The sequence below is a fragment of the Bubalus kerabau genome, chromosome 5 (assembly GCF_029407905.1).
Source record: "Bubalus kerabau isolate K-KA32 ecotype Philippines breed swamp buffalo chromosome 5, PCC_UOA_SB_1v2, whole genome shotgun sequence".
Taxonomy (NCBI): Eukaryota; Metazoa; Chordata; class Mammalia; order Artiodactyla; family Bovidae; genus Bubalus; species Bubalus kerabau.
In genome coordinates this window covers 23340168-23361320 of record NC_073628.1, presented here as the reverse complement: position 1 = coordinate 23361320, position 21153 = coordinate 23340168, and the positions used below count along the sequence as shown (strand labels likewise).

Sequence of the window (21153 nt, the reverse complement as noted above, 5' to 3'; positions counted from 1 at the left end):
TAGTTACTTGATTTATTATTGGCGGTGGCGGGCCTTAGTTGTGGCACACGGGATGTTTTCCTTGTGGCACTCGGGCTTCTCTCTCTAGTTGTGGTGCACAGGCTCAGTTGTCCCGATGTGGGATCTTAGTTTTCTGACCAGGGATCGAACCCATGTCTTCTGTGTTGGAAGGCAGATTCCTAACCACTGGACCACCAAGAAAGTCCCTGATGCTGGCTTTTAAAAAAATATTTAAATTTTTTTTAATTTTTGGCCTCCACCTTGCTACTTGCATGCGAGATCTTAGTTCCCTGACTGGGAATTGAACCTGTATCCTCAGCAGTGAAAGTGCCCAGTCCTAACCACTGGATCACCAGGGAATTCCCAGAAGATGCTGGCTTTGAAGATGGAGACAAGGCCAAGGAATATGGACAGCCTCCAGAGGCTGGAAAAGGCAAGGAAACAGGATTCTTCTCTGGAGCCTCCAAAACCTTGATTTTAGCCTTGTGAATTCATTTCAGATATCTGACCTCAAAAGGACTATAAGTTAATAAATTGGTATTGTTCTAAATTACTAGTGAAAAAAGTGAAAGTGTTAGTTGCTCAGTCGTGTCTGTTCCATGAACTCTTTGCCATTCCATGGACTGTAGCCCACCAGGATCCTCTGTCCATGGGATTCTCCAGGCAAGAATACTGGAGTGGGTTGCCATTTTCTTCTCCAGGGATATTCCCAACCAAGAGATCACACCTGGGTTTCCTGCATTGCAGGAAGTTTCTTTACCATCTGAGCCACCAAGGAAGCCCTCTTGACTACTAAGTTTGTAGTAATTTGCTACAGCAGCAATAGGAAAGTATTACACATGCCCAGGGTGAAAAGGGGCCAATATCAATCTGAAGATAGCAAAACCAAAGAAATCCTCAAAGATTTAAAAAAAAAAAAAAAAAGTGGAGAGGATGGCCATGGGGCATTTAAGTACCAAATAAATGCCCCCAAATACCAAATAAATGTGTAACTACCCTGAGTTCCCTGAGGGCAGGACCTGGGCTAAATGCACATCTTTTACATCAGTGGTCCTCAACCTTTTTGGCTCCAGGGACCGGTTTTGTGGAAGACAGTTTTTCCACCGACCAAGGGGCTGGGTGGATGGTTTCAGGATGGTTCAAGTGCATTACGTTTCTTGTGCACTTTATTTCTTGGATTACTACGTTAGCTCCACCTCAGATCGTCGGGCATTAGATCACAGAGGTCGGGGACCCCTGCTTTACAGTATCCAGTATGTGTGAGGAAAACCAGACGATGAAGTTTCTCATTCTGTCTGTGGTGCTGGGCCCTGGTTTTGATCCCTGCTGTCATTCCTTAGGTCCCAGGAAACTGAGGCAGGAGGGTGTGTGTTGAGTGGGTGGGTGGGGGGGCTTGGAAATATTTTCCTTGAGTAAACGGCAACTGATGTGGCTTGCTAGAGACAGAGGTCAAGAAATGCACACACATTCTTGCCTTGCGGCTTTGGTTCTTCCATTGGCGCCTCTGAAAACCAACCCAAGTATCCATTTTTCCAGGCAGGCAGTGCTGAAGAGAGAGATGGTCGTGTGTGTCCTTGACAGTCAATCCACCAGTCACTCCATCAGTGAGGACCCCTACTTGAGGGAAAAGCTGAAGTCTTACAGCGCAGGGCCTCCCAAACCAGAGCTGATCAGTGAAGCTGTCCCTGAGTCCATGTGGCTTCTGATTGCTTTGCCCTAGATTCCTGAGATTCCAGATTTTGCAGTAGACTCAACTGCATTTCCTCGCTACTTCCTGCCTCCTCCCTTTTCCTTTGTTTTCACCTTACAGGGCGACATAGTAGAAGACAGTGAAGAGCTGAGACTGCCTGACTTCAGTCCTGGTTCCTGTTTAACTCCCAGCTGAGTGACCTCAAGCAAACCACCTTGCCCCTCTGTTCCCTGTCTGTGAAGCTTCATTTCATTGCTCCCAGAAGTATTAGTGCATATATTTAAAATTTTCATTTATCACAGAGAAATTTAAAATTGATTCATAAAAAACACAATTTTCAAGATTTCAAAGGATATGGAAAATTTTAAGTGTAACATTTTACTTTTTAAATGCCATTTTTCCTCCTCTGATTCTGCCACCTCTGTCTGTGTTATCTACTTAATGATGAAATTTTGTGCATATCTTATGGGTTTATTGATAAATTAACACTCACGGCAATTTGGGGGATTTGTATATACTAGCCACAGATTTTTCTATGCAGTGTTGTTTATATATAAATTGTACATTTATCCAACTAATTTGTTGAAATAATTCCAATGAAACTGTGAAGACTAAGGATACCCAAAATTTATAGTTTCGAGTCCAAAGTAAAATAGATTTTCCTCTATTATATAGACAGGATTTCATCAATCTTATCTACAAGTGTTTATGTGGATATATTTCCTAAAACTGTATAAATGTTACATTTTTATTTTTTGGTAATATGATGTTACAAAGAAATTGCCTTTCTTCTGTTACTGTTCAGTCTGTCATCTTCATATATGCTTAATCCTTATAGTCTCTTGCATTATTTCATTTTGCTGTTTTTTTTCCCTTTCATTTTCCTTGGTATATCAATGTCTTAGTGTAGTGCAAATGAAATACCATATTTTATTGCTGTCAATTTACTGTGGTGTTTTGTATTTTGGTTGTGTATTAAAATATAATCATACTATGTTTTAAAAAAAAAAAGAATACTTAAGAGTTGCTATAAGGATGCCGTTAGTTAATACTTGAGGGGTGCTTAGAAAAGCGCCTCATACGTGTTTGCTAAATACAATAAAAATTGTGAGTTCAGCAGGTAAAGAAGAGACTATTCCCAAGTATCTGGGCTGGAAATAGAGAGGAAAGGTTGAATTCTGTGGGTGATAAAATCTCTTCCAATCCTGAGTTTTTATGCTCCTGTGAGGATAATCACTTCTTTAGATTCATACCCATGCGGTTCCCATTCCAATGTCTGGAAAGTTGCTCCTATGTGGTAAGAACCAAATATTTAAAGCTGCATGCCAAGAAGTCCTGATAAAATGTTTTTTATTTGTACTAGAAATGTTAACTGGTTGAGCTTCCCTGGCAGCTCAGACGGTAAAGAATCTGCCTGCAATGCAGGAGACCCAGGCTTGATCCCTGGGTAAGGAAGATCTCCTGGAGAAGGAAATGGCAATCCACCCCAGTATTCTTGCCTGAAGAATCCCATGGACAGAGGAGCCTGGTGGGCACAGAGTCGGACACGACTGGGTGACTAACACCTAAGTGTTAATTAGGAATTCTTTAATGAGACCTTTACCTGTTTTGATGGGCTTCCCTGGTGACTCAGACGGTAAAGCATCTGCCCACAATGCGGGAGACCCGGGTTCGAATCCTAGGTCGGGAAGATCCCCTGGAGAAGGAAATGGCAATCCACTCCAGCACTCTTGCCTGGAAAATCCCATAGACGGAGGAGCCTGATAGGCTACAGTCCATGGGGTCCCAAAGAGTCGGACACCACTGAGTGACTTCGCTTTCACTTATCTGTTTTGGATATGGGTCACAGGAATGGTGGGTAGAAGTAGTTAGGAAATAATATTAGCCAATGGAAAAATAAGGAGTTGCCTGAAAGCCAAAACTGATCATTAAACTGTTTTGAGAAATGAGATACCAGGATCCCAGTGTCAAGTGGGAGCCTCGTTACTACTTGTGCAACTTTGTACAATCCCCTTCTCTCTCTGCTTGTCTCTCACCTGTGAAATAACTGCAGCAGGTGTCTTTTGTATTTTTATTTATTTTTGGTTGTGCCGAGCCTTTGTTGCTGAGTGGGGGCTGCTGTTTGTTGGGGTACCAGGACTTCTCGTTGCAGTGGCTTCAGCAGTGGCACATGGGCTCGGCTGCTCCGCGGCATGTGGGATCATCCTGGATCAGGGATTGAACCTGTGTCCCTTGCATTGGCAGTCGGATTCTGTAACCACTGGGCCACCAGGGACGTCCCCACAGCACGTTGCTGGACCCATCGATGCAAATCAAAGCAAAACATAATCGTTCAACTGCCGCAACGACAGGACAGAGTTGATAGAAAAGTGTGTCTCAGAGAACAGAACAAGAAATGGCTTACTTTATGTGAGAGTAAAAACATTTAGAAATGATTTGGATGTCTTCATCCCAGGACAGAGTCAGGAAGGCAGCCGGGAAGCCTCAGAGCCTCGTTCTCGAGTGGATTTATTCCACAAGGACCATGCTTCATGTTCTGTGAGCACACAATGAGCTCCGAGACACCTGCTGTGTGCAACATGGGTGAATGGTAGTGCATTTCCTAGCAACGCAACAGCGCACAATAACTCTGATGAATTTTTAGGTTAAATATCTGATACTGCGCATCAGTAAAGAATGTTAGCTTTACCTCTATTTTATGAGACACAGAAAGAACTTGTCAAAAAATTACCTGGTGTGTTCTGCCAGCTTTGAGACAGCGCCACCTAGTGGATCAGTGTGGGGTAATGTGCTGACGTGGTCTTTGTCAGGATACAATTTTAAGAGGCTATGCTGCAGTCCATGGGGTCACAAAGAGTCAGACACAACTGAGTGACTGAATTGAACTGAACTGAAATAACCTGTTTTCTTGCATAGAAGCCCTGAATTGCTCTCCTCCCACCTCCCAAACAGTGGGATCACTAGTTTCTTTGCCACAGGATTCCCTCTGGGTAGCACAACCTGTGCTGAGGCCTTGATCATAGAACAACGAATGGGGACACTGAGATGATTTCTGTTTGTATTTAAGGGACACCCTCTAAGTCTGTCTCCAGGAAGGCCTGAGCACAAGGGGAACGATATTAACCATTGATTACTGGGGGTCCCCCCCATAGAACTTAGCGAAATTCATTTTGTGATTTTGTGCCCTCTCAGCCTTCTATTTCTTATCCCAATCCTGTGGGTTTTTTTTTTTTTTTTTCTTAAGGGTTGGACATGATTGCTTTGAGCATAAAGATATAAAGTGATCCATCATTCTCTTCACCACTGCTGGTAGTTATGGGATCTACAGCAGGCAGGCCGAATTAAAATACCCTTTGTACAAAAGTATATTTTTGCCCTTAACACACAGGCTTGTCATTTACATTTGTGGAGCGGCGGGGGGGTGGGGGGGTGCGGGAAAGACTTGTGCACTAACTGGCATATAGCATGTATTCTATCAAAGTTCTTTTTCCAACTTGTTTTCTGGTTCTTAATTTTCAGCCAGAAGGTCCTTCAAATAGTTCTCGGGTGCCAGGTTGAGACTCCCAAGGTGGAAACAGCCTAGAGCTGCCTGCCCCCACCCACCATTTAGTGACAGATTTCACTTGGTCTGGGAACTTAGGTATAAAGTTAAATCTAAGCCTGTGGATAGACATTCCTCATCAGCTTTGGAGAAAGAGCTACAAAGATGAAAGGGATGACAATAACCCAACACGGACACTTACGGTAACTAAATAAAGGAACAAAGACCACCAAATACTGGAAGAAGAAGAATCTAGAGAGAGCCGCAGGACACACAACTGATGTTTCCAAACTCTGCCTCTAATCCCCCCATGAACCTGAACTGTAGAAATGCTAGATTCAGGAAGCTGTGCCCAGGAGTTCGAGGTGAAAGTCAGTCCTCTGGCTGCTGCTGACTGCTTTCTCAAGGCAGCAGAAAGTGACACCAAGGCCTTTGTGGAGCCCTGTGGTGTGACATGCAGAGTGCTGTAAAGCTGGCATCTGATATATGTCTCCAAGTCACCACATTCAAATAATCTTTTGAACTTTGAGGGCCTTTTTTTCCCAAATGATCTTGACCTTGAAATTAAGTATTTCACATATTACCAAAAAGGACCAAGTTCTTCTATCCGTTGGACAGGAGAAGCTAAAGTACTCTTTTTCTCAAAATTCGCTTGCTGATGTCTTGATTGAAAAACCTAAGCAGATCACTGTTGCTATTTCCTTTTCAAAAGAGGTGGAAAACCTGAGGTGCAGGTGCTGAGAAGACAGTGATATCCCCCTTAAGCTGGTGAGAATCTCTCCTCGGGGGCAATTCTGCAATCCTGTTTCTGGAAGCCAGGACTCAAAGGATTTGTCTTCGTGATGAAGAGATGATCCTCTGATCTGAAGGCAGGAAGGCTGTCAACACAAAACTCTGAACAGTACCTTGCTGCTCACTAGTGACATCAAAGCGAGGGGGAGAACAAGGTCTTGGTTTTCCTGAAGGCGGCTCAGTAGGACCGCAGTGGTTTGGCATAGATTGGCTCCAGGATGTGATGGATTAGAACTAAGAAAAGGCTTCCAAGGAAGACGGCAATGAGGAAAGCCAGCAGGACATAGCGGCCAATGAAAAAGGCGTCTACAATCTGGAGAAAGAAACATTAAAAGTGAAATTACTGTTACGTCTGCGCCTTGACTGGGCTCAACTGGAATCTCTGATGAGTGGGCCCAGGATCTGTCCATATTCATAACTTCCAGTAACATCCTGAAAATGGATAAGAACCTTTTTCTCAACATGCTGAGCCAGAAATACAAGATAAACAGAAGCTTAATGAAAAGGCTTAATAAAGTACAGGGAACAAACACAGGCTTGATGTAGGAGATTCATAAACACTCTGAAGGCAAGTCCTTTTCTGTTCTGAAATAAGTTATCTGAAAGAATGAATGAGAACCTTGCTTGCTTGGTCTCAGAAAGGCTTATTTTGTGGCTGTCAACTTTTCATTATGGAGAACTTTAAACATGTATAAAAATACAGTAGTATAATAATCCCCCACATACTCAAGGTTCAAACCCTCACGCCATCAACCCATGGCCAACTCAGGAGGGGTCATTTTCAAAATGAAAAGGGGACTCTAAAACTTACCAGAGGAGTTCTGAACCCTAACATTCATAACCCAGCATTCCAAGGGCTGGGGAAATGGCCATCTACCTGCGGTCCTGAAACACTAAGAGGAAAGGAAACTTGTCCCAGTTTGTACAGTCGGCTGCCTGGCAACCAGCCGCACTTGAGGCCCCATTGCTGCTGGTCTTTGCTGACAGAGGCCTGCCATTCATATTGGCTCTACCCACTTGTCTACTGTTCGCTGCTGGAACTCTGTTTTCCACAGATCCAAAGGGTGCTGCCTAAGTTTGGGCAGGAAAAAGCAGTTTAATCTACAGACTTAATAGAGCAGGAACACAAACCAAGTGACCAGGGACATCGAAACCTCCCGAAGCTTTCAGAACCTAGTACCTGAAGACATCCCCAAATACCTGCAGGGTTGTGGTTGATAGGATAATGGCTCTACAATGTCCACATCCTGATCTCCAGAAACTCTGAATGTGTTAAATTGCATGACAAAGGAGAATTAAGGCTGTAGATGGAATTACAGTTAATCCATTGACCTTAAATAGGGAGACTGTTCATTCTCTATGTCCATACCTCTGTGTCTCTATTCCTGCCCTGCAAATAGGTTCATCTGCACCATTTTTCTAGATTTCACATATATGCGTTAATATACGATATTTGTTTTTCTCTTTCTGACTCAGTTCATGCTGTATGACAGACTCTGGGTCCATCGTTGTCTCTACAAATGCCTCAACTTTGTTCCTTTTTAAGGGTAATAATATTCCATTGTATTTATGTTTTGGGGGGAAGTAGAGAGGAGGACAAATTGGGAGGTTGGGATTGACATATACACACCACCATGTGTAAAACAGATAGCTAGTGGGAAGCCGCTCTATCGCACAGGGAGTTTTGGTGCTCTGTGATGGCCCAGAGGGGTGGGATGGGGGTAGGTCCGAGAGGGAGGGGATATATGTGTACATATGGCTGACTCACTTCATTGCACAGTGGAATCTAACACATCATAAAGTAATTATACTCCAGTAAGAAAATAAGGAGCCTGGCCTGAACTGTTTAATACAGGTGGCCCAATGTAATCACAGGGCTCTTCAGAAGAGGTTGAGGGAGGCGGAAGAGAGGGTCAGAGACACAGAGATGTGAGGATGGAGGCAGACACAGAGAGATGCTATTTTGCTGTCTCTGAAGAGGGAGCAAGGGGTCCACAAGCCCAAGGGTGGCCCCTGGAAGCGGAAAAGGCAAGGAAATATTTCTCCCCAGAACCTCCAGAAAGGAAGACAGCCCCGGCAACCCCTTGATTTTAGCCCAGGGAAGCTGATTTGGGGATTCTAGCCTGTGGAACTATAAGATAGTAAATGTGTGTTGTAAGACACCGATCTTGCGGTGATTTGTTACAGCAGCAGTCAGTAACTAATACAGCAGAGATGCACAAAGCACCTGTCAAGTCCAAGCTCTCCTGTGATCACTGAGATCCAAGGACACTAGGGGAGAGGGCTGCTCTGGAGATTACCCCAACAGCCAGCTTACAACAAAGGTCAGTTGGATGAAACGGCTCTGACATGACTTTGACCTTGGTTCCAGGACTGAACACGTCTCTTGCGGGCTACATGTTTCCTTGTTCGACACGGTTCACTTTTTAATTAGCCAATTAGCAGGCCTTGGGTGCGGAAGGCCCAGGCCATGTATTATTGATACAGTATTGAGCCAGGCCGTTTACAGGGGCTGGGACTCCAAACCTGAGAATGAGAACTCCAATCTCTGCTGGCCGCACTGATGAACAGATTTTGCTCAAAAGGCTGATCTGCTCTCCTGGTCTGAAACTGGGTCTGAAACTCACATGACAGAGGAAAGAAGGAAGACGGATTGATTTCAAGACAGGGTTTGCTCTGGGCCCTTCTTCCAATGTTCACATCCCCAGTGATTAAGAAATACCCAGACTTCATCGCTTTCCCCATTTAAGACAGGAAAATTGGTCACTGTCCTGGCACGGTCAGAGTGGGTGTCAGATGCTGACCGAAAAACCCAGCATGTATGAAAACAGCGCCTTAGTTTTGTGTGGCTAAGTATTATTTCCCTTGGAATTTTCAGAATGTCTTCCCTTTCGCCACGGACAGTCCTACATAGCACTAGAAAGGGGTGCCGAGTCTAGTTCAGAAGTTATAATATAATTTTGTGTACTGATGTCTTGTGTCAAAACAGTTGCCTTTAAACTCTTGGTGATGGTCCCTGATATTCTGTTGGGTCCCCAGTGTGAAGGTATTGAAGACAGACCTCAGCTTGAATCCTTGCTCGGCCTCTTCCTGGGTAAGTTACCCCAGCCCCTCCCAGCCTTAGCATCCTGACCTATGAAACGGGACACTAACAGTACCTGTGTCGTGCTACTTAGGGTTGTCCTGAGGTTTATGTAGATAACATGCTTAGCACAGGACCCCGCACATAGTGATGCCTTAAAGTGTTAGTTATTATCACCATTACTTCTTTTTTGTTTAGTTTTTTTTTTCTTTTTGGTGATGTGGAGCATTTTTAAAGTCTTTATTGAATTTGTTACAACATTGTTTTGATTTTTTGGCCACGAGGTATGTGGGATCTTAGTTACTTAATCAGGGATTGGACCCATATCTCTTGCATTGGAAGGTGAAGTCTTAACCATTGGACCTCCAAGGAAGTACCACCATTACATCTTAAAAAATTAAAATAGCGGAAAGAAGTTGCTAGAAGGAGTAATGGGCCACAGGATGTCAAGATTGTAGAGATTATCAAGACTGTAGAGATCTGAGACCATGGTAAAGCCAGAGCCCCAGTTGGGAAGGAACCAGGATGGGGGGTGTCTATGAGAGAGATGATAAAACTCCATTTAGACAGGTATGTGCTGGGAGATCTGGTTCTGGAAAGGAGGACAGAAGGGACTCCCCGAAGGCTGTTGGTGTGAAGTGCATCTGTGGCTACACTGTCCACGCACCACAGCAGTGTTCCTCCTTTCTCTCTGCTCTTCTCTATGGAGAATACTCCCTCTTCACCGCCAGTGGGAAAATCCAAACACATGATGAAAAAGCAAGTCGATTAGCACCTGAGGGCACTACCTGAGTGTCGCCTGGGATTGGAGTTTCCGAGCCAAGATGACCAGGAGTGGGAGCCTGCCCATTCGTCTCTGGCCCTGCGGCGGGCTCGCTCAGAAGCAAATCCAGGCAAACAGCTGCCTCGAGGTGTTGCCAGCAGGCACGGGAAGAAGTGGGAGGGAGTTTAAAACCCACCCTGGGCCGCCCCACACCCCATCCTGGTTTCAACTTTGTAATTTTTTGAACATATTTCAGCCCTCCTGGCACTGGGGACCACACGGGGCAGGGCAGAGGTCTAGACCAGGAGAAAGAAGACTGAAGAAACAAAACCCAGGCTTTTACCTTCATCTCTGCCTCGGGGGCTGGGGCGTCACTGGCTCGAGGGAAGAGCAACAGAATGGCTGTGACGATCAGAGCACCGAGGAACACAAAAATGACAGAGAACCTGCGGCCCAAAGACAGGGGGTTAAAAGCACGGCTTAGCATCCTCTGCAATCTGTTAGGCTGGGCCTGGCTTTTCCCTGGGGCCAATATTCCATCTCAGTCCATTAACAGGGCCCAGTGTGCTGCCCCAGTGCCACGGGAATTCAGAAACGTTTCCCCTTCCTCCCAAAGCCCATCTTCCCAGATAGGTACCAGTGGGATGCATTTCTGTTATTCCTGGGAATTCCAAGTTCCTAAGAATGGGAATTGGTGGGATTTTTAAATTTTATTTTTAATTGGAGGATAATTGCTTTACAATGCTGTGTTGGTTTCTAACATACAACAAGGTGAATCAACTATATGTACACATATATCCCCTCCCTCTTAAGCCTCCCACCCACCCCCATCTCACCCCTCTAAGTCATGGCAGAGCACCGAGTTGGGCTCCCTGTGTTATTCAGCAGGTTCCCACGAGTCAGCTTTATACACAATAGTGTATGTATGTCAATCGTACTCTGTCAGGAATAGGTAGCTTTTATTTTGACCTCTGTGTGGTCATAGGAAAACCTGAAGTGGCCCCTCCCTGATCCCCCACTGCTGTGTTTGAAACCAAAAAACTTTAGTAAATGATGTAACTTGTTTTGTACCTACACAATCTGGCCAGGGAGTATGACTCTACAGTGTCCTTAGAGTCAGTTTATACCCTGATTCTGTAAGTCAACACCAGCCCAAGTCATCCATGACCCTTCAGCTTCCTGGGGCCCTGGGCTGGAGCCTCAGGGGCTGGACCCAGCACCTGCCATGAATCTTAACAATTAAGAAACAAGCACACGTGTGACCCCAAGAAACTCAAGTGACAGCGAAAGCAGATTCTCTTTTCATCTCCCATGTCCTCATCTCCTGTGTGCTGAGAGCTGACATGTACTCCCTCCCTTCTCCTCCCACCTCTGCTTCCGAGTATAAATAACACAGTCAGTGCTTATGATAAAGAGGTTAAAATGCAACTCCTTCCAACTGCCGGTAATGACAATGAGCTTCTGAATCCTAAATGTTTCATGAGCATCAGCGATTTCACATCTGATTGCTTTTACCTCGGACTCCCGGCTGGAGAGAAGGCCTTACCTGGCTGCCCCCGAGGCTCTGAACAGCAGGGCACACAGCAGCAGCACCGACACCCAGAGCAGGGCGAGGACGAACACGCCGGCTCCCACGCCGAGCACTGTGCCAGCCATGCGGGGGGCACGGCTAAGCACTGGGCACAGTGCGAGGAGCTGGTCCTGCTGTTAGGGGTGCTGCTGGGCTTCTGGGTGCTCCTGGGTTTCCTAGGGGGTCAGACACAGAAAGTCTGAATTCATTCTGGGAAACCTCTGATGATTGGTGTGGGAGGAGGAGTCATCAATACCGGTCTTAATAAGTCTCTCTCAGAAACTGACAGATCAAGCAGCTAAGAATAAACCCTTGACAGAGGATATACAAATGGCCAATATATATGTGAAAAGTGCTCAACTTCATTACTCATTCAGTTCAGTTCAGTTGCTCAGTCGTGTCTAACTCTTTGCGACCCCATGAACTGCAGCACGCTAGGCCTCCCTGTCCATCACCAGCTCCCGGAGTTTACCCAAACTCACGTCCATTGAGTCAATGATGCCATCCAACCATCTCATCCTTTATCATCCCCTTCTCCTCCTGCCCTCCATCTTTCCCAGCATCAGGGTCTTTTCAAATGAGTCAACTCTTCGCATCAGGTAGCCAAAGTATTGGAGTTTCAGCTTTAGCATCAGTCCTTCCAATGAACACCCAGGACAAATCTCCATTAGGATGGACTGGTTGGATCTCCCTGCAGTCCAAGGGACTCTCAAGAGTCTTTCCAACACCACAGCTCAAAAGCATCAATTCTTTGACGCTCAGCTTTCTTCACAGTCCAACTCTCACATCCATACATGACCACTGGAAAAACCATAGCCTTGACTAGACGGACCTTTGTTGGCAAAGTAATGTCTCTGCTTTTTAATATGCTGTCTAGGTTGGTCATAACTTCCTTCCAAGGAGTAAGCGTCTTTTAATTTCATGGCTGCAGTCACCATCTGCAGTGATCTTGGAGCCCAGAAAAATAAAGTCTGCCACTGTTTCCACTGTTTCTCCATCTATTTCCCATGAAGTGATGGGACCGGATGCCATGATCTTAGTTTTCTGAATGTTGAGCTTTAAGCCAACTTTTGCACTCTCCTCTTTCACTTTCATCAAGAAGCTCTTTAGATGTTCTTCACTTTCTGCCATAAAGGTGGTGTCATTTGCATATCTGAGGTTATTGATATTTCTCCCAGCAATCTTGATTCCAGCTTGTGCTTCTTCCAGCCTAGAGTTTCTCATGATGTACTCTGCATATAAGTTAAATCAGTAGCGTGACAATACACAGCCTTGATGTACTCCTTTTCCTATTTGGAACCAGTCTGTTGTTCTATGTACAGCTCTAACTGTTGCTTCCTGACCTGCATACAGGTTTCTCAAGAGGCAGGTCAGGTGGTCTGGTATTCCCATCTCCTTCACTCAGTTCAGTTCAGCTGCTCAGTTGTGTCCGACTCTTTGCGACCCCATGAATCGCAGCATGCCAGGCCTCCCTGTCCATCACCAACTCCCAGAGTTCACTCAGACTCACGTTCATCAAGTCAGTGATGCCATCCAGCCATCTCATCCTCTGTCGTCCCCTACTCCTCCTGCCCCCAATCCCTCCCAGCATCAGAGTCTTTTCCAGTGACTCAACTTTTCGCATGAGGTGGCCAAAGTACTGGAGTTTCAGCTTTAGCACCAGTCCTTCCAAAGAAATCCCAGGGCTGATCTCTTTAAGAATCTCCTTCATTAGGAAATTGCAAATAAAATACAGTACCTCTAGACACCTACCAGAATGGCTAAAATGAAAATGATGGACAACTCCAAGTGTTGACAAAAATGTGGTGTAACTGGAAGCCTTGTACTCTGCTGGGAGAGTGTAAGTTCTTATTAGCACTTTGGAGACTCTTTGGCTATATCTAATAAAGCTGAATATGTGAACCCTAGATCCAACTGTTCTCTTCCTGGGTGTGTCCCCAACAGACATGTCATAAGTTCACTAAAAGATGCACAAAAATTCAGGGCAGACCTATTAGAAATAGTTACAAACTGAAATGACCTAAATATACATCAATTGAATAGACAAGGTGAGCTTTCTCAGGTGGCACTAGTGTTAAAGAATCTTCCTGCTAATGCAGGAGATGCAGAAGACCCAGGTTCGATCCCTGGGTCAGGAAGATCTCCTGGAGTATCAAACTGCAACCCACTCCAGTATTCTTGCCTGGAAAATTCCATGGACAGAGGAGCCTTGTGGGCTACAATCCTTAGGGTTGCAAAGAGTTGGTATTATAGATACAACTTATTCATTCATACAATGGAAGAGTAAAAAGAAGCAAGAATGAACAGACTACAACTATATCCAGCAATGTGGGTAAGTTTTGCAAATATTAAGTATAGAAAGCTAGAGGCAAAAGAGTTCACACTGTGTAATAACATATATAATGTTCAAAAACAGTTCAAACTAATTTGGGGGTAGAAGTCTGGAGTGTGGTTGCCTTGTGACTAAAGGGGCTTCTGGGGTGCTTATGGAATTTTGTTTCTTCAGCTGGGTGTGGGTTACACAGCTTTGTTAATTCTGTTAAACTGTATCTAGCTGTACACTTCTGATTTGCATATTTTTCATTATGTGTCTTTTACTTTTCCAAAAAGGCTTATTTAAAGAAAGTCTGAAGAGACATACCAGACAAATGCAATATATGGGCCTTGTTTGGTTCCTGACTCAAACAAACCTGTTATACAAAACCTTTTATGAGATGACTGGAGGAATTTGAACAGTATTTGGGTATTTGACGATGTTAGGGAATCACTGTTTATTTTTTAAGTGAAAAATAATGTGTTTTTTTTTTTAATGTGATGATGTGGTTATATTACTAAAAGATTACTTTTAATATACAAATACACAAACACACACAACACAAATAACAGAAAATGATGTCTAGGAATTTTATAATTATCTAGGACAGAGGAGAAAGGGGTCAATATAAACAAGGCTAGTCCTGAATTCACTGTTGAAGCTGGAGTGGTGAATATATCAATTTTCTTATACTATTTTATATACTTTTGAATATATTTGAAACTTTTGCAATAAAAGGGTTCTGTGTATGAATAAGTATATATGGGGAAGTAGGAATAAATCCAACAAAAGATGTAAAGATTTTTATGGCAAAAAGTATAAAACTTTATTCAAAGATATATATATATATATATATTTTAAAGGCCTGAATAGAGAAATAACCCCTGTTCCTGAATGGATGGGATGGTTTAATATTCAAACTCAATTTTCCTTAAATTATCAGCTCAATGCAATTCTAACCAAAATCTCGAAATAGTTTCTTGTGGAACTTGAAAACCAATTCTAAATTCACATGCAAGAGCAAAAACCCAAGAATAGCAAAAACAATTTTGGGAACTAGGATGGAAAACTCGCCTTTCATGTTACCAACTGCTGCAAGACACATTATAGAACCACGGTAATTAAAACAGTGTGATAGTGGCATAGAGACACATGGGCCAGTGCAGCAAAACAGAAAGCCCAGAAGCAGAGCCATGCATTCAGGAGAACTTTGCCCAGGACAGAGCTGGCTTCATAGTCAATGGGTAGAGGGTTTCATAGACAGTGTTGGGATAAGTGATTATCCAATCAGAAAATAATAAAACCAGATCTCTGCTTTATATCATACGCAGAAGCCAATTTTAAATGGAAAGTTATTCGTAATAAAACAGCATATGTTTAAATATACAAACGTTCAAGGCTGACTACACTAGAATACATAATGAAGGACCGCACTCAGATGCTCGCACCTAAACTTAGAATCGGCATGAACACAAAAACTACAAACGCAGGCTGATGCAGGTGTGTTTCACAGCAACTCAAATACCACGGGCTGGGCTGCCTTCACTTATGGGGTTTTCTACAGTGATGAACGACTCTGTTAAGAGTTCCAAACTACAAATAAGTATAATTTCCCCCTGATTTACATTAGAGTTGCATTCCTGGAAATTTTACTATGTTCAACTGTGCCAAAAGATACATTATGCTTATATAAAAAATGGAGTTAGATTCTGGGTTCATATTAGAAATGAGTATCCTGTGAGACACTTGGGATGTTGTGCAGGATGAAGGACAATTCTTCATGGTGAGGGGCTGTCCAGTGTATCACGGGACTTCCAGCAGCCCCAGCCCTGCTCTGTAAACCCCAGGAGTGCCTCCAAAATCACACCAATAACCAAAGGTGCCCTCACAAACTCCAAAATGACCAAACAGGCAATTCAGTTCAGTCGCTTAGTCGTGTCCGACTCTTTGTGACCCCATGAATCGCAGCACACCAGGCCTCCCTGTCCATCACCAACTCCCGGAGTCCACCCAAACCCATGTCCATCGAGTCGGTGATGCCATCCAACCATCTCATCCTTTGTCATCCCCTTTTCCTCCTACCCTCAATCTTTCCCAGCATCAGGGTCTTTTCAAATGAGTCAGCTCTTCGCATCAGGTGGCCAAAGTATTGGAGTTTCAGCTTTAGCATCAGTCCTTCCAATGAACACTCAGGACCGATCTCCTTTAGGATGGTCTGGTTGGATCTCCTTGCAGTCCAAGGGACTCTCAAGAGTCTTCTTCAACACCACAGTTCAAAAGCATCATTCTTCGGCGCTCAGCTTTCTTTATAGTCTGACTCTCACATCCATACATGACCACTGGAAAAACCATAGCCTTGACTAGACAGACCTTTGTTGGCAAAGTAATGTCTCTGCTTTTCAATATGCTGTCTAGGCTGGTCATAACTTTCCTTCCAAGGAGTAAGTGTCTTTTAATTTCATGGCTGCAATCACCATCTGGAGTGATCCTGGAGCCCAGAAAAATAAAGTCTGCCACCATTTCCACTGTCTCCCCATCTATTTGCCATGAAGTGATGAGACCGGATGCCATGATCTTCGTTTTCTGAATGTTGAGCTTTAAGCCAACTTTTTCCACTCTCTCTTTCATTTTCATCAAGAGGCTCTTTAGTTCTTCTTCATTTTCTGCCATAAGAGTGGTGTCATCTGCATATATGAGGTTATTGATATTTCTCCTGAAAATCTTGACTCCAGCTTGTGCTTCCTCCAACTCAGCGTTTCTCATGATGTCCTCTGCATAGAAGTGCCACCCCCTTAAAGAACCATGTGGAGGTTTAATCACTAAGTCAAATTTGACTCTTGCAACCCCATGGACTATAGCCTGCCAGGATCCTCTGTCCATGGGATTCTCCAGGCAAGAACTGGAGTGGGTTGCCATTTCCTTCTTCAGGGGATCTTCCCGACCCAGGGATTGAACCCGGGTCTCCTGCATTGCAGGCAGAGTCTTTCCCAACTGAGCTATGAGAGAAGCCCAAGCCTAGATCAATAAACTCTGGCATAAAGAGATGTGAACAAAGGTGTTCATGATAACAAAACATCTGAGAAAATCTAAATGCCCATCAGTAAGGGGATGGGTATTATATACTCATGACAACTTAAAATCAATGAACTTGAGCCAGCTGTACTGACATGAATGTATCTACTAGGTTGGCCAAAAAGTGTGTTCCATAACATCTTATGGAAAAACCCAAATGATCTTTTTGGTCAACCCAATAAAAAACAATATCGAGTCTAAAAGCAAGTTGCAGAATGAAGCCCACAATACTATACTATTTGTATCTTTAAAATTAAAAAAAAATACCTAAATCATTATATATTTTGAGATATACATATACAGTAAACATAAAACCATGGGCGTAAATGGCACAAAACAATTTCAGGAGATTGTATGTCTCTGGGGAGGGAGGAAGGAAGAAGAATGGGGCCAGGAAAGAGAACAAAGGGATCTGAACTAAATCTGTGATGGTTTATTTCTTAAAATAAAAAACTTAAGCAGATGCGTGAAAAAAAGTTAATGTTTATTAATCTAGTTGTTTGTGCACAGGTCTTTGTTATAATTTCCAGGGCAATATTCACTGTTTTTGAAATTTTTGAGATAAATATTAATTTCTAAAATGGTAATTGGTAGCAGAGTACATATGAGCTGAGATCAGAGAACAGAGACTAGTGACAGGTTAGGAGACTATTGCAATTCTCCAGATAAGAGATGAGGCAGGTCTGGGCTTCATCTTAGCTGCAGAAATGGGAAGGGGCTTAGGAAGGTGGCATTAGAGGTGACTCAGGTTTCCTGGTTGCTTGACTGAACTGATGGTACTGCCCTTAGCAAGATAACTAGTTAAGTCTAGTTGCTGCTGTTTTGGATATTACGTAAATTACCCGTAAGACTTGTACCAACTCTAACACCTAGAATACAGAGCAAAAGGTAGTTGAAGCTGCTATCATTAGAAATATTGCCCTTCACTCCTCCAGAGAAACATGAAAATTCATTTGACATTGGGTTCTGTACACGGTACAGCTTTAAAGTATTGAGATGAATATCCCCAACCTCTTACAAGAATGAAGTTTGTCACTTTATAACCAAACCATACATTTTCTTACTAAGCATAGAAAGGCAGGGCTGGATAAAGTACAGAATGTTTTTGTGGGGAAAGAGTGAACATCTACTCATTTTATCTTGTTAACTGAGTGTGGGCATAATGCTTGTGATTATTTCCCTTATTGGAATAGCTAAATTATTGAGTAAAGCTTGATAAAAAAAAATAAAAAGAATTTTCCAGGCAAGAATATGGGAGTGGGTTACCATTTCCTTCTCCAAGGGATCTTCCCCATCCACTCACTGATCGAACTGGTGTCTCCTGTGTCTCCTGCATTGGCAGGTAGATTCTTTACCACTGTGCCACCTGGGAAGCCTTTTATTTAATATACAAGGCTTTTTCAACCCTCTCCTGAGAATTGGACTTCCCTGGTGGTTAGCCATCTTCCTCAGATGGTAAAAAATCTGCCTGCAATGCAGAAGACCCAGGTTCAATCCCTGGGTCGGGAAGATCCCCTGGGGAAGGGAATGGCTACCCATTCTCCAGTATTTTTGCCTGGAGAATTCCATGGACAGAGGAGCCTGAGAGTTACAGTCCATAAGGTCGCAAAGAGTCAGACATGACTTAGTGATGCAGCATGCAGGCACTATGGAAAACAGTAAGGAGATTCCTCAAAAAATTAAGACTACAACTACCAAAAACCCCAGGTATCCCATTTCTGGCCATTTATCCAAAGAACATGAAAACACCAATTTGAAAAGATATATGTGACTCTGTGTTCACCACAGCATTATTTACAATATCTAAAATATGGAAACAACTTCAGTGACCATCAATAGGTGAATGGATAAAGAAGTTGGGTGTATATATATATACATAGAGAGAGAGAGAGAGAGAGATACCCATGAAGTGAAAGTGTTAGTCACTTAATCGTGTCCAACTCTTTGGGACCCTGTGGACTGTAGCCCTCCAGGTTCTTCTGTCCATGGAATTCTCCAGGCCAAGAATATTGGAGTGGGTAGCCATTCCTTTCTGCAGGGGATCTTCTCAACCCAGGGATCAAACCCGGGTCTCCCGCATTGAGGGCAGATTCTTTACCATTTGAGCCACCAATATATATACATATATAAAATGGAACACTATTGAACCATTAAAAAAGATGAAATCTTGCCATGCCAACATGGATCACTCTTAAGGCTAAGTGAAGTAAGCTGAGAAAGACAAATATCACATAATTTCACTCATACTAGGAATAAACAAACAAAAATGAACAAAGCAAACCAGAACAAGAGGGAGATCCAGAGAACAGAGCAGTGGTTATCAGAGGAGAATGTGGGGAGGATAAAAAATGGCTAAAGGGGCTCAACTGTAGGGTGATTGATAGAAACTAAATTTTTGGTGGTAAGCACGCTGTAGAGCATATAGAGATGGAAATACAATGTTGTACACATGAAACATACAATGTTATAAACCAATACCTCAATAAAAAGTAAGTTTTAAAGAAAAGCGAAAAGAATGGGTTACGGTAGTGAACGGTTTTTCTGGCGGGTTCCTTTTCATTTTCCTTTATAGCTGTTCCAAGTCTTCAAAAATAATTGGGTGGGAGAGGGTGAACTTTCACACTTTTTTCTACTTTAAACACTTTAGTATGGTTTGAATTTTAAAATATTAGGATAATGCCTCTACTCTTGTAATGAAATCAAATGAAAGTCTGGGAAAAAATCAATTGCCATACTACCAAAATAACACCGATATGGCACCATCTCTTCACGTGATGATAGAAAAGGAAGATCAGTGGATCCAGATTACATCCTTCCACCCTTTTTCCTGGGTGCTGATGCGATTTGAAAGTGCGCAACCACAGCCTGTCTGTCATCCACACCACCCGGGGGCCCCCAGCAGGCAGCCCTACAGTGCTGGAGAGTGAACAGTTTCCCTGCCCAGTCGCTGATTCAAACCGGCAACAGGAAAACAGTGCCCCCCCCCAGGTCTCATCTTCAGAATGTTCGCCTGGCCACTTCCCAGGAGTTGGGAGAGAAATTTGGGTTTTGATCACAAGATTTCCCCCAATTCAGCATCTACTGGCCGCCGGACCTCGGGTGGAGATTAGCGATGATGATAGTCTGAGAGGTCCCTGCCCCGCCATCGCTCCCAGCCTTATTCCAGACCCCGTCAGCCACAATCCCCTACCATTCTCTCTCCCCTCTTCAGCCGCCCCTATTTTCCTCACCTCCACCCAGCTCACCTGGCTTCGCATCTCCCAGGTCTCACACTCTCAGCCCAGCCAGTTTCAGCCCACAGGGGCTTGGGTCTACTCAGGACGAATCACAAGTGGACTTTCATCTAGGAGATTCTGGATTGGCTAATCAGCGCCACTCTTTTAACTCCCGAATTTCCCCTTATTTGCTTACGCCGCCGCGGCTCCAGGCAACAGGGAGCGGTGGTGGGTGGGCACGTCGCCCTCCGTTACGCACTCTGATTGGTCGATGGCTGCTGGGACAGGCCTCAAGTTCGATTGAATAGAGGTCGTCCGGGCTCCCCGCGCTCGCCCCACCCCGTTGTCAATCACACCATCCCTTAGGTAACCCACGGGACCATTGGTCAGTCCCTCCGGAGGGCGGGTTGTTGGGCGGAAGAGAACTGCTTATAACGCCTTCCGCGCTGTTACCATGGAGACAGCACAGCTGGTGTGAGGCCCAGAGTCCAGGCGACCCCTTAGCGCCTGTTTCGGAGTCTAGTGGGTATCACAGTTCAAGTCCTACTGGCTTCGTGGACCAAAGGACTTGGATCAAGTCAAATTAGGCCTCAGAGAGTGGGTCAGACCCAGTCACTAAGGATTCCTGAGAAACATCTTGGAGAAAACTGAGTCCCTAAAGCACTGATTCTGTAATAACGTCACGTTTTCATTTGTCCTCATCTCACTTTATTGTATTTAGCATTATTCCAGTGTTAGCCTTAGGACTTACACTATGGCAAGGATCATCCTATTACTCACGGTGCAGACTGGGAAAGAGAAGTCAGGGTCAAGTCAAGTAAATCTTCTGTAGCTATGCCTCCTGGCATTTGGGAATGGAGATGGTCCATGCTTTTAGCAAACTGCTCTTGCCTAACTGCAAACTAAAACTTTTCAAGATTTTATCCTGAGGTTATAGTCTGTAGACTAAAAGATCCGAAAATCAGGCCAACCAAAGGAAATAATATAAAGAATGCATGTTCCACTGCTGAATCAGGAAGGGTGGACAGACCAAAAAAACATACCAAATAGGACTTAGCAGCAGCAGCAGCACTATTCGAACCTTTGACCTTACACAAAATGCTGAAGCATCTCG

At 44.0% G+C, this 21153-nt stretch overlaps 1 protein-coding gene across 1 annotated transcript; it reads right to left on the bottom strand.

Moving 5' to 3' along the window:
* Positions 1-1420: 1420 nt before the first annotated feature.
* On the bottom strand, positions 1421-20263 carry TMEM218 (transmembrane protein 218). The gene is made up of 4 exons (XM_055581248.1): positions 20070-20263; positions 11415-11614; positions 10212-10314; positions 1421-6336 (listed from the first exon to the last, which is right to left on the bottom strand). The coding sequence occupies exons 2-4, from the start codon at positions 11522-11524 to the stop codon at positions 6202-6204; spliced, it is 348 nt and encodes a 115-aa protein (XP_055437223.1). The 5' UTR covers positions 11525-11614; positions 20070-20263; the 3' UTR covers positions 1421-6201.
* Between the last annotated feature and the right edge of the window lie 890 nt (positions 20264-21153).